General features: G+C 45.6%; 1 protein-coding gene across 4 annotated transcripts in view; it reads right to left on the bottom strand.

The window, feature by feature from the left end:
- Nucleotides 1-14,694, bottom strand: part of kptn (kaptin (actin binding protein)) — a 51,708-nt gene that overhangs the window by 11,739 nt on the left and 25,275 nt on the right. For 3 of the 4 annotated variants that reach the window (XM_059985147.1, XM_059985146.1, XM_059985145.1), the window contains exons 10-11: nucleotides 11,132-11,267; nucleotides 2,801-3,010 (exon numbers count right to left, since the gene is read on the bottom strand). In XM_059985147.1, coding sequence (XP_059841130.1) covers nucleotides 2,801-3,010; nucleotides 11,132-11,267 — 346 coding nt within the window. The remainder of the gene's footprint in view (nucleotides 1-2,800; nucleotides 3,011-11,131; nucleotides 11,268-14,694) is intronic. The other variant, XM_059985148.1, reaches the window with a different exon arrangement.

A 14,694-nucleotide genomic window follows, 5' to 3' on the forward strand; every position in this document is an offset into this window, starting at 1 on the left:
TTGTAAGGATGTTGCCGAGTCTGGTGGACCTGAGTTATAAGGAAAGATTGAATAGGTTAGAACTTTATTCCTTAAAATGTAGAAGATTGAGAGGAGATTTGATAGAGGTATACAAAATTATGAGTGGTATAGATAGGGTAAATGCAAGCAGGCTTTTGAGATTGGGTGGGACTACAACCAGAGATCATGGGTTAAGGGTGAAAGGTGAAAAGTTTAAGGGGAATGTATGGAGAAACATCTTCACTCAGAGGGTGGTGAGAATGTGGAACGAGCTGTCAGTGCAGGTGATGTATGCAAACTCAACTTCAATGTTTAAGAGAAGGTTGGATGTGTACAGGATAGGAGGGGTATGGAAGGCTATGGTCCCGGTGTGATTCGATGGGACTAGGGAGAGGTTTGGATAAGGACATGGATGGGAGGGGTATGGAGGGCTAAGGCTTGGTGGGGGTTGACGGGACTAGGAAGAAGTTTGGAGAAGTAGATGGACAGGAGGGCTATGAAAGGCTATGGTCCTGGTGGGGGTTGACGGGACTAGGGAGAAGTTTGGACAAGTACATGGATAAGAGGGCTATGGTCCCGGTGCAGGTTGATGGGAGTAGGCAGTTTAAATGCTTTCAGCATGGACTTGATGGGCCAAAGGACTGGTTTCCGTGCTGTACTTTTCTACGAGTCTATGACTAAAAGATTCAGGCACTGGACTGAGTTATAAGGAGAGACTGGAGAGGCTGGGCCAGTGTGGTCAGCGTGCAGAGGGTGAATAGGACAAGGTATAAGTTGGGTTGGGTGTGCCGTCTTAAGCTTACTGAGGGAGAAAACCAGTATCCCAAACAGGATCTCCTCGAGCTCCTACTGCTACACTTGGGAAATGGTTTCAAAGGTGGAAAAGGTGGCGCACAACATGCTTGCTTTTATTAGTCGAGGCATTCAGTACGAGAGAGCCGGAGTCAGGGAGTTACGTCACAGCTTTGTAAAACTCTGCAGTATCACATTCAGTGCTGCTCGCCCCATTACAGGGAGGATGTAGGAGGTGCAGAAGAGGTTCACTAGGATGCTGCCTGGTTTAAAGGACTTGATAAAGTGGGGTGTATTCTCTGGAGTGAGACAATCTGACAGAAGTTCATAAAATTATAAAAGGTATAGATAGCGTAGACAGCCAAGATCTTTCTCCCGGGGTCAAGATGACCAACACCATGCCTTTAAAGATGGCTGGAGTCCAAGGAACAGGTACACGGATGGCCAAGGTCCGTGGGCAGGTCAATGGGACTAGGCAGTTTAAATGGGCCAGCACAAACTAGGTTTCAAGGATGTGTGGAGGAAGCTTTGTTTTTACACAGAGTAGCAGAGCCTGGAATACATTGCCAGGGTTGGCAGTGGAAGCAGAAACTACAGAGGTGTTTAGACAGGCAAATGAACATGCAGGGGATGTGGAGATATGATAACCTCGTGTAGGTAGAAGGGACCAGTTTAGTTCAGATCAGGTTTAATATCACCGGCACATGTGGTGAAATTTGTTCTGTGGCAGCAGTACCTAATAATAAAAGCTGTAAATCACAGTAAGTATATATATTTAAAAAGTTAAGTTAAATAAATAGTGGAAAAATACAAAAATTAGTGAGGTAGTGCTCATGAGTTCAATATCCATTCAGAAATTGGCTGCCAAAGGGGAGGAAGCTGTTCCTGAATCATTGAGTGTGTGCCTTCAGGATCCTGTACCTCCTCCCTGATAGTAACAATGAGAACAAGGCATATTCTATGTGATGAAGGTCCTTAATGATGGATGCTGCCTTAGTGAGGCATCACTCCTGTACTGTTTCATGTAACACCATGGTCCTGAAAACGTTGTCTCGTTTTTACTCTGTACTGTACCAGCAGTTATGGTTGAAATGACAATGGTTGACATTACCGAGGCTAGTGCTCCTGAATTTCATTTACTAGTTTAACTAGCTTGTGGGCCAAACAGCCTGTTCCTGGGCGTTCTATAAATTTGCTGATGATACAACGGTTGTTGGCAAAATCTCAGTTGGTGACGAGAGGGCGTACAGGAATCAGCTAGTTGGGTGGTGTGGCAGCAACAACCTTGCACTCAGTAACACTAAAGAACCAATTGTGGACATCAGAAAGTGCAAGACATGGGAAGACACACCAGTCCTCATAGAGGGATCAGAGTGTAAAGAGGGAGCAATTTCAAGTTCCTGGGTACCAACATCTCTGAAGATCTATCTGCCGCAACATCTCGATGCAGTTACAAAGGTGGCAAGACAGCAGCTAAATTTCATTAGGAGTCTGAGGAGATTTGGTATTGTCACCAAAAACACTCGCAGATTTCTACAGATGTACTGTGGAGAGAATTCTAACTTACTGCATCACCATCTGGTATGAGGGCGGGGAGCTACTGCACAGGAACGAAATAAGCTGCAGAGAATTGTAAACCTAATCAGATCTATCAAGGGCACTAGCCTCCTCAGCATCCAGGACATCTTCAAAGAGCGATGCCTCAAAAAGGCAGCATTCATCATTAAGGACTGTACATTTTCCATAGACACTGTCTGGCCTGCTGAGTTCCTCCAGCATTTTGTGAGTGTTACTCTGTCCATAGACACTGCCTGACCTGCTGAGTTCCTCCAGCATTTTGTGTGTGTTACTCTGACAATAGACACTGTCTGGCCTGCTGAGTTCCTCCAGCATTTTGTGTGTGTTGCCCGTGATATTAGAACTGATTCTGAAATAACAAGGTGGACTATAAATGTAGCTGGTCACTATCTAAACAACCGCAAAAGGCAGAAGAATCCTCATGGATTACCTGCAGGATGTGTAACCCCTTCAGAGACTCGACTGCAAGTTCACAGACCCCGTCACAGGTCAGGTCAACGTAGACCATGGATAGCAAGGGGTTCAGGAAGCTTCTTCTCCACAGCAGCCGGAACTCTCCCCGGAGCTGGGAAACCAGGCCTGACTCCACCGCCTCAGGATCGGGGATACCCCCAACACATGACTTGTAACACAGCAGCTCCTAGAGAGAGAGAGGGAGAGTTCAGGGAAGTCGTCCACAGCCAAGGCTCCAAAGTGGTTATCACACAATCTCTTGTCGCCAATCTTTACCTCTCTATTTCCCTCTCACCAGAGACTGAGCAGCTCACACAGCCACTGGAACGTGATGTACTCCATGTAATCCCATTATATGACTTTTGGCTGCAAGTCAAACTTTCCATAGGACCATAAGATATCGGAGCAGAATTAGGCTATTTGGCGTATCGAGTCTGCTCCGCCAATTCATCATGTCTGATCCACTTTCCCTCAGCCTCAATCTCCTACCTTCTTCCCCATGTCCCTTCATGCCCTGGCTAATCAAGAATCTGTCAACCTCTGCCTTAAATATACTCAAGGACTTGGCCTCCACAGCCACCTGTGGCAAAGAATTCTTTGGCTAAAGAAATTCCTCCTCTAAATGGACATCCCTCTATTCTGAGGCAGTGTCGTCAGGACTCTCCACCACAGGAAACATCCTCTCCACATCCACTCTATCTGTGTCCTCTGGTCCTAGACTCCCCCACCATAGGAAACATCCTCTCCACATCCACTCTATCTGTCCCCTCTGGTCCTAGACTCCCCCCACTATAGGAAACATCCTCTCCACATCCACTCTATGAAGGCCTTTCACCATTCGATGGTCTCCAAAGTTTACTAAGCAGAGACATTCAGTGGAAAGTTTCCCTTTTCCAATCTGAACAATATTTGTATTTGCACAGTTTTGTCTTCTGGTTGAGCTTTCATTGATCCTGTTATAGTTACAACTCTATAGATTTGCTGAGTGTGCCCACAGGAAAATGAATCTCAGTGTCGTTTGTGGTGACATATAGGTACTCTGAAAATAACATTTACTTTGAACTTCTAACAAGGTTTGCTCCTACCTTTACACCAGGATCCTGAAAAATACATCCTTCAGGCTTACTTTGAATTTGGATTTCACAGGAAAATAAAGAATTTATGAAAAACTATACATAAGCAAAGTCTGATTAATTACCAATGTGCAAAAAAAGACAAACTGTGCAAATTAAAAATAATGCTGAGAACATGAGTTGTAGAGACCTTGAAAGTGAGTCTGTAGGTTGTGGAATCAGTTCAATGTTGTCGTGAGTGAAGTTATCCACACTGGTTCAGGAGCCTGATGGTTGTGGGGTAATAACGGTTCCTGAACCTGGTGGTGTGGGACCTGAGGCTCATTGTGGTGAGTGAAGTTATCCACACTGGTTCAGGACCCTGATGGTTGTGGGGTAATAACTGTTCCTGAACCGGTGGTGTGGGACCTGAGGCTCATTGTGGTGAGTGGAGTTATCCACACTGGTTCAGGAGCCTGATGGTTGTGGGGCAATAACTGTTCCTGAACCTGGTGGTGTGGGACCTGAGGCTCATTGTGGTGAGTGAAGTTATCCACACTGGTTCAGGAGCCTGATGGTTGTGGGGTAATAACTGTTCCTGAACCAGGTGGTGTGGGACCTGAGGCTCATTGTGGTGAGTGAAGTTAACCACACTGGTTCAGGAGCCTGATGATTGAGGGGTAGTAACTGTTCCTGAACCTGGTGGTGTGGGACCTGAGGCTCACTGTGGTGAGTGAAGTTATCCACACCGGTTCAGGAACCTTATGTCAAAATCAAAGTAAATTTAAAGCTTATTATCAAAGTACATATATATCATCATGAACTACATTGAGATTAATTTTCTTGCAGGCATTCACAGAAAAATATAGAAATAATAGAATTTATGAAAAAGTACAGTGTCGGTTGGAGATACGTATCTATCAAAAGAGGTGGACGGCCCTCCTTCCCTCCGCTAGCCTGTAGGTCACCCTTGGGCAAGGTGTAGCATTTACTCAGCCATCCCCACCCCCGATCAGGGTCACATGCAGCCATGGGAGCAGATGGTGGATGGTCATATGAGCTGCTGGTGCAGATCACAAGTCCTGGTTATGTGACCACTGACGCCAGGCAGACAATCTCTGAAGGGTATTGACAATGGCTGGGGTCACTGCCCAGAAGAAGGCAATGGCAAACCACTTCTGTGGAAAAATTTGCCAGGAACAATCATGATCATGAGCCCACGGTCGCCCACGTCACACGACACGGCTCAGAGTAATGATGATGATACATTAGCAAAGACTGATAAACAACCAATGTGCAAAATAAGGCAAACTCTGCAAATAAAGAAAATAATAGAGTGCGTGAGCTGGGAGCTGGAATCTTGAAATTTGCAATCTTGATGCTGCCACTCTCAGAATGGAGTGAAGCAATGTATTGAGTACAGGAGATGGGATGTTATGTTGAGGTTGTGTAAGACATTGGTGAGGCCTAATTTGGAGTATTGCCTACAGTCTTGGCCACCTACCTACTGGAAGGATGTAAATAAGGCTGAGAGATTACAGAAAAAAATTACAAGGAAGTCGCTGGGTCTGGACGACCTGAGTTACAAGGAAGGATTGAATAGGTTAGGAACTTATTACTTAGAATGTAGAAGATTGAGAGGAGATTTGAAGGAGGTTACACAAAATTATGAGGGATATAGATCGGGTAAATACAAGCAGACTTCTTCCACTGAGGTTAGATGGGACTACAACTACAGGTCATGGGTTAAGGGTGAAAGGGGAACAGTTTAAGAGGAACATGATGAGTAACTTCTCCACTCAGAGGGATCCTGAGAGTGTGGAATGAGCTTCCAGAACAAGTGGTGCATGCAAATTTGATTTCAATACTTAGGAAAAGTTTGGATGGTAGAGGTATGGAGGGCTGTGGTCCCAGATCAGGTCCATGGGAGTGGGCAACTTAAATGGTTTCGACATGGACAAGGTGGGTCAATGGGCCTGTTTCTATTCTGTATTTTTCTATGGCTGTGTGACTGAAGTCTGTTTCCCAATTTTACTCTGCAAGAGTGCTACTGAATGGAATTTGACAATGAAATACAAATGAAAGGAAATAAATGAATAAGACAGCAATATAGATATAACCTCTACTTTATTAGGTACTCCTGTACATCTGTTTGTTAATGCAAATATCTGATCAGCCAATCATGTGGCAGCAAATTGATGCATAAAAGTATGCAGACATGGTCAAGAGGTTAAGTTGTTGTTCAGACCAAACATCAGAATGGGAAGAACTGTGATCTCAGTGATTGACTATGGAATGATTGCTGGTGGCAGACAGGGTGGTTTAAGTACCAACAATCAACTATCAGGCTCTTGAACCAAAGAGGATAACTTCACCTGCCCCATCATTGAAACGTTCCCATGACCAATGAACTCACTTTCAAAGACTCTTCATCCCATGTATTTGACAGTTATTATTTATTTATTTATAATTCATATACTTATTTCTGTATTTGCACAGTCTGTTGCTTGTGCACTCTGGTTGAGCATTCTAGTTAGGTGGTCCTCCACTGGTTCTGTTATTGTTGTTATTCTATACATTGATTGAGTTCACAAAAAAATTAATCACAGGGTTGTATATGGTGACATACATACTTGTGTACTTTGATAATAAATTTACTTTGAACTTTTCAGAAACTGCTGATCTGGGATTTTCACACACAACAGTCTCTAGAGTTTACAGAGAATGGTGCGAGAACACAAAGAATCCAGTGAATGGCAACTCTGTGGGCGAAAACTCCTTAACGAGACATACCAGTAACATCGGGGGATCAGAGGTGGAGAGGGTCAGCAACTTTGAATTCCTCGGTGTTTTCACTTCTGAAGACCTGCTCTGGACCCAGCACGCAAATGCAATCACGAAGAAAGCACGGCAGTGCCTATAGTTTCTTAGAAGTATGTGAAGATTCGACATGACATCTAAAACTTCGACAAACTTCTATAGATATGTAGTGAAAAGTGTATTGAGTGGCTGCATCATCACTTGGTATGGAAACACCAATGCCCTTGAAAGGAAAATCCCACAAATAGCTCTGGATACAGCCCAGTCCATCATGGCTATATTGTGCACATCTAAACAGAGCAGTGTCGCTGGAAAGCAGCATCCATCATCAGGGACCTCCACCACCCACGACCTGCTCTCTCCTCACTGCTACCAGCAGCAGGAAGGTGGAACAGCAGCCTCAGGCCCTACACCACCAGGTTCAGAAACCATCAAGCTCTTGAATCGAAGGGGTTAATTTCACTCGCCCCATCACTGAAATGTTCCCATAACCAACTATCTCACTTTCGGGGACTCTTCATCTCATGTTCTCAATAACTATTGTTTATTTTTTGTTGTCATCATTTCTTTCTTTTTACATTGGCAGAGTTTGCTGTCTTCTGTACACTAGTTGCCCAACACCCACAGCAGTCTTTCACTGAGTCTATTATTCTACAGATTTGTTGAGTATGTCCACAAGAAAAAGAATCTCAGGATTGTATATGGCTCATATATGTAACTTGATAATAAATTTATTTTGAACTTTTTAAACTTTGAAAATCAGAGGAGAATGGCCAGACTGTTTCAAGCTGACAGGAAGGTGACAGTAACTCAAACAACCACGTGTTACAACAGTGGTGTGCAGAAGACGTCAAACCGTGAAGCAGATGGGCTACAGCAGCAGAAGACCGCAAACATGCAGAAATACACTTTGCAGCCCTCCTGTACCTAATAAAGTGGCCACTGAGCATGTTTTTTTTCCCTATAGCGCAATATCCCTCCCCTTCAGAACAAACTATTGTCCAGAAACAGCTTTAATTCTTAACCATCTCCTCATGCAACCACTGGGAAACTCAGCAGCCCATTTGCACACAGCAAGATCCCACAAACAGCAATGAAGCATCAACAGGATAATCGAATCAAAGAAATGACGGTTCTGTACTGTCACTAGAATAAGGGGCAACCTATCGAACGGTGAAAGGAGTTGATACGGAGAGGCTGTTTCCTTTAGTGGGGGAGTCTAAGACCACAGACTCAGAATAGAGGAACATCAGAAGGAATTTCTTTAGCGAGAGGGTGGTGAAGCTGTGGAATTTGTTGCCACAGATGGCTGTAGAGGCCAAGTCATTGGGCATATTTAAGGCTGAGGTTGATAGATTCTTGATTGGTCAGGGCATGAAGGGAAATGAGGAGAAGGCAGGAGATTGGGGCTGAGAGGGAAGGGGGTCTACCATGATGGAATGACGGAGAAGACTCAATGGGCCAAATGGCCTAATTCTGCTCCTATATCTTATGGCCTAAATGAGAATAACTCTCTGCAGGATACAGGAAAGCTCCTCTGCCCTGCTAATTTATTTTAATAAATTTTATTTAGCACAGTAACAGGCCTTTCCAGCCCAATGAGCCTACACAGCCAGATTACAGCCTGTGACTAATCACTGTACGTCTTTGAGAAAGAATAAAAGAGATTTGCTTTATTTGTCACATGTCCATCAAAGCTCTAATCTCAAACCTCTGCTGCCATGCGGCGATGCCCACTCATGAGAAAGAATTCAGGAATAAACCCCCAAGGAAAAATTTATTTATTTATCAAGCTAAAGCATGGAGTAGGTCTTCCAGCCTTTGAGCCATGCCACCCAGCAACCCTCAATTTAATCCTAGCCTAATTACTGGACAATTTACAATGACCAATTAATCTACCAACCGGTATGTCTTTGGACTGTGGGAGGAAACCGGAGCACTCGGAGGAAACCCACGCAGACATAGGGAAGGCGTACAAACTCCTTATAGGCAGCGACGGGAATTGAACCCGCGTCGCCTGTACTAACCACTATGCTACTGTGCCATTCACGCATTTGCAAAATCCAGAGCTGGAGATTGTAGGGCAGTCCCACGTTGAGCTTAACGTGATTGGTAACTCCTGCAACGCCGCGGGTACTAAACTATCTGTCTCTGCCTTTCCTCTGGGGTCATCAAATGCAAAGAGAGAGGGCAGCCTGCTACATGGCCAACAGCTTGTTCTGTATATCATACTGCCCTCGCTTGTGTATCACATGGACATCTAGAATGCAATATTCATGGTCAACCCCAACAGAGGACCTCGACATCGAAACATACCGTGAAATGCCTCCTTTGACCCACAGTTCAAGGATTTGCAGGAGGCAACCCACAAGTCTCACTATGCTTCCGCAGCATGCCCACAAGTTAGGAAACCGGAGCACCCTGAGGAAACCCACATAGTCACAGCAATAATTGGACCTGTTGTTATAGTGTCATGCTAACTACTAGGCTATCACGCCGGCCCTCATGATGACACTTTCATGTTCCGTTGAGGGGGAAGATATTCCCTGGATTTCATGGTACATATACATTGATGAAGGTAGAGCAGTAGATGTAGTGTATATGGATTTCAGAAAGTCATTCGATAAGGTACCCCATGCAAGGCTTATTGAGAAAGTAAGGAGGCATGGGATCCAAGGGGACATTGCTTTGTGGATCCAGAACTGGCCTGCACACAGAAAGCAAACAGTGATAGATGGGTCATATTCTGCATGGTGGTCGGTGATCAGCGGTGTGCCTCAGGGATCTGTTCTGAGACCCCCTTCTCTTTGTAATTTTTTATAAATGACCTGGATGAGGAAGTGAAGGGATGGGTTAATAAATTTGCTGATGACACACAGGTTGGGGGTGTTGTGGATAGTGTGGAGGGCTGTCAGAAGGCTGACATAGATAGGATGCAAAACTGGGCTGAAAAGTCAGATGGAGTTCAACCCAGATAAGTGTGAGGTAGTTCATTTTGGTAGGTCAAATATAATGGCAGAATATAGTATTAATGGTAACACTCTTGGCAGTGTGGAGGACCAGAGGGATCATGGGGTCTGAGTCCATGGGACACTCAAAGCTGCTGTGCAGGTTGACTCTGTGGTTAAGAAGGCATATGGTGCATTGGCCTTCATCAATTGTGGAATTGAATTTAGGAGCTGAGAGGTAATGTTGCAGCTATATAGGACCCTGGTCAGACTCCACTTGGAGTACTGTGCTCAGTTCTAATCGCCTCACTATAGGAAGGATGTGGAAACCATAGAAAGGGTGCAGAGGAGATTTACAAGGATGTTGCCTGGATTGGGGAGCATGCCTTCGCATGACATAGGTTGAGTGAACTTGGCCTTTTCTCCTTGGAGTGATGGAGGATGAGAGGTGACCTGATAGAGGTGTATAAGATGATGAGAGGCATTGATCGTGTGGATAGTCAGAGGCTTTTTCCCAAGGCCTGAAATGGGAGGGCACAGTTTTAAGGTGCTGGGGAGTAGGTACAGAGGAGATGTCAGGGGTAAGTTTTTTTAAAAAAGTGGTGAGTGTGTGGAATGGGCTGCCGACAACAGTGGTGGAGGTAGATATGATAGGGTCTTTTAAGAGACTCCTGGATAAGTACAAGGAACTTAGAAAAATAGAGGGCTAGGGGTAATCCCAGGTAATTTCTAAATTAAGTACATGTTCGGCACAGCTTTGTGGGCTGAAGGGCCTGTATTGTGCTGTAGCTTTTCTATGTTTCTATGTGTACGGCCGAAGAACAGGACAGGCAGGGAGGGAATCCCAGTGGATTAGAATCAGGCACTCGAAGGCAAGGTCCCTTGTGGTGGGACACACAAATTCAGGAGGCTTCGAGATACCATGTAGAAGGGGTTGGGGGTTGCCGGGGGGGGGGGGAATGCTACACAGAAGCTTAGTGGTTGGAGCATCACTTTACCGTGTCAAAGATCACCGATCAGGGTTCAATTCCAGTGAGGTCTGAAGGAGTTTGATATTCCCCTGTGACCATGTGGGTTTCCTCAGGGTATTCTGGTTTCCTCCCACATTCCAAAGGTTAGAGTTAGTGAGCTGTTGGCAGGCTGTTTTGATGCTGGAAGTGCGACAACACTTGTTTATTTTGATTGTTATTTATCGAGATACAGTGCAGAATAGGCCCTTGCAGTTCTTCAATCACACCACTCTGCAATCCCTCAATTTAATTCTAGCCTAGCAGAGTCATAGAAAAGTACAGCACAGGGACAGGCCCTTCAGCCCATCTAGTCCATGCTGAACCATTGAAACTGCCTCCTCCCATCAACCTGACTGTAAATTACTGTGCAAGCCAGTATAGTACTGTGACCTGGGCTGCATCCAGCACAGCCTCAGTACATTTCACTGTATGTTTTGATGTGCACGTGACATATAGAAGCTAAAGCTGAGCTCATTACCTGCCCATAGGTCCCCAGAAGGATTTCCTTCACTCCATCGAAGTCCACATCGGCCACAATAGCACAAAGGACACTGTCATACTGGTCGCTCTCTGGCAGGATGGCCTGGTCACTGAGGCCATTCTTCAGCACATCCCTGCGGACAGAAAGGGCAACGAATCACATGCTGAGGGACAAGCCTGTTACTGCAGCATCAACAAGCCCCCCATCTGTGATGTGTCACCGTGGCCGCCCATTTCAATTCAGCTTCTCCATTCTCATTCTGACACGTCTCCTCCACAATGAGGCCACTCTGCAGTTGGAGGAGCAACAGTTCATGTTCCATCCGGGTAGCTCCAAAACGACATCATGAACATCGATTTCTCTGACTTCTGATAGTTTCTTCCCCCGCCCTCCTCCTTCTCCATTCCCCGTTCTAGCTCCTAACCCCTCCCTTCTTCTCCCTCTGTCTTCCTCTTCGCCCATGGCCCACTCCTCCCTCCCATCCGATTCCTCCTTCTTCATCATCATGTTACCTCTTCCACCTATCACCTTCCAGCTCGTTGGCCAGCCCACATTTGGAGTATTGTGAGCAGTTTTGAGCCCCATATCTAACGGCATTAGTCCAGAAGAGTTTATGAAAATGATCCCAGGAATGAAAGGAATTGCCTCTGAGGAGCGTTTGATTAATGTGTGTCTGTACTCGCTAGGTTTAGACGAATGGGGTGGGGGGGAATCTCACTGAAACCCATCTAATATCGAAAGGCCGAGATAGAGTTGATGCTCCCTGTAGTGGGGACCAGGACCAGAGGGCACTCTGAGTTCCTCCTCTAGGACCATAGGGAACGGCCTCAGTATAGAGGGACATCCCTTTAGAACAGAGATGAGGAGGTGTTTCTTTAGCCAGAGTGTGGGGAGACATGTACATTAGTCGGTTAATTGGTCACAGTAAATTAATGCGTAGGTGAGGGGTAAAATCCATGGGATGAGAATGTGTGGAATGTGTGTAAATATTGGGGGGGGGGGGGGAATGGGACTACACTGAAGACCAGTATTGCCTTAATGGGCTGAAGGGCTACACCACCAGGAATTAGAATATCACATTCAGCCAGTTGGGCAGGGAGTCAGACACTCACAAATTTCTACAGATGTACTGTGGAGTGCATTCCAACTTGCTGCATCACCGTCTGGTATGGGTGGGGGAGATGAGGAGGGAAAACAACTGCACAGGAACAAAGTAAGCTGCAGAGAGTTGTAAACTCCGTCAGCTCCATCAGCCTCCCCAGCATCCAGGACATCTTCAAGGAGCGATGCCTCAGAAAGGCAGCATCCATCATTAAGGACCCCCGTCCCCAGGACATGCCCTCTTCTCATTGTTACCATCAGGAAGGAGGTACAGGAGCCTGAAGGCACACACTCAGTGACTCAGGAACAGCTTCTTCCCCTCTGCCATCAGGTAGGAGGTAGAGGAGCCTGAAGACCCACACTCAGCGATTCAGGAAGTTTCCTCCCCTTTGCCATCTGATTTCTGAATGAACATTGAACCCATGGAGACTACTTCACCACTTCTTTATTTCCTCTCTATTTCCACTACATATTTAACTTATTAAAATTTATTTATTTGTATTTGCATTTGCACAGTTTGTTGTCTTCTATGCGGTACTTGATCTTTCAATGATCCTATTAAAGTTACTATTGTATTAGTATTATTGTAAAGTTACTGTTTACTGAGTGCGCTGCAGGAAAAAGAACCTCAAAGTTGCATGCAATGACGTGTAAATTTACTTTGAACATTCCTTCCTGTAATTCACAGTTTTTATTTTTAAGTATTACACTGTACCGCTGCTGCATAACAACAGATTCCACAACATATGCCGGTGATATTAAAATCGGCTCTGAATGGCTTACCTAGTATCCATGCACCAACAACAACGGGCATTTAGAGGCGCCTTGAACACAATAAAACATCAAAGGAAGTTTGCAAACAAGAGAAGATCTGCAGAAGCTGTAAATCTGAGCAACACGCACAAAATGCTGGAGGAACTCAGCGGGTCAGACAGTGTCTGTGGTCAGAGTAACACACACAAAATGCTGGAGGAACTCAGCAGTTCAGACAGTGTCTATGGTCAGAGTAACACACACACAAAATGCCGGAGGAACTCAGCAGGTCAGACAGTGTCTATGGACAGAGTAACACACACAAAATGCTGGAGGAACTCAGCAGGACTGACAGTGTCTGTGGACAGAGTAACACACACAAAATGCTGGAGGAACTCAGCAGGTCAGACAGTGTCTATGGTCAGAATAACACACACAAAATGCTGGAGGAACTCAGCAGGTCAGTGTCTACGGTCAGAGTAACACGCACAAAATGCCGGAGGGACTCAGCAGGTCAGACAGTGTCTATGGTCAGAGTAACACACACAAAATGCTGGAGGAACTCAGCAGGTCAGACAGTGTCTATGATCAGAGTAACACACACAAAATGCTGGAGGAACTCAGCAGGTCAGACAGTGTCTATGGTCAGAGTAACACACACAAAATGCTGGAGGAACTCAGCAGGTCAGACAGTGTCTATGGTCAGAGTAACACACACAAAATGCTGGAGGAACTCAGCAGGTCAGACAGTGTCTACGGACAGAGTAACACACACAAAATGCTGGAGGAACTCAGCAGGTCAGACAGTGTCTATGGTCAGAGTAACACACACAAAATGCTGGAGGAACTCAGCAGGTCAGACAGTGTCTATGGACAGAGTAACACACACAAAATGCCGGAGGAACTCAGCAGGTCAGACAGTGTCTATGGACAGAGTAACACGCACAAAATGCCGGAGGGACTCAGCAGGTCAGACAGTGTCTATGGTCGGAGTAACACACACAAAATGCTGGAGGAACTCAGCAGGTCAGACAGTGTCTATGGACAGAGTAACACACACAAAATGCTGGAGGAACTCAGCAGGTCAGACAGTGTCTATGGACAGAGTAACACACACAAAATGCTGGAGGAACTCAGCAGGTCAGACAGTGTCTATGGACAGAGTAACACACACAAAATGCTGGAGGATCTCAGCAGGTCAGACAGTGTCTATGGTCAGAGTAACACACACAAAATGCTGGAGGAACTCAGCAGGTCAGACAGTGTCTATGGTCAGAGTAACACGCACAAAATGCCGGAGGGACTCAGCAGTTCAGACAGTGTCTCTGGACAGAGTAACACACACAAAATGCCGGAGGAACTCAGCAGGTCAGACAGTGTCTCTGGACAGAGTAACACACACAAAATGCCGGAGGAACTCAGCAGGTCAGACAGTGTCTCTGGACAGAGTAACACACACAAAATGCTGGAGGAACTCAGCAGGTCAGACAGTGTCTATGGTCGGAGTAACACACACAAAATGCTGGAGGAACTCAGCAGGTCAGACAGTGTCTATGGTCAGAGTAACACACACACAAAATGCCGGAGGAACTCAGCAGGTCAGACAGTGTCTATGGTCAGAGTAACACACACAAAATGCTGGAGGAACTCAGCAGGTCAGACAGTGTCTATGGTCAGAGTAACACACACACAAAATGCCGTAGGAA

This window comes from Hypanus sabinus, chromosome 11 (genome assembly GCF_030144855.1).
Source record: "Hypanus sabinus isolate sHypSab1 chromosome 11, sHypSab1.hap1, whole genome shotgun sequence".
Lineage (NCBI taxonomy): Eukaryota > Metazoa > Chordata > Chondrichthyes > Myliobatiformes > Dasyatidae > Hypanus > Hypanus sabinus.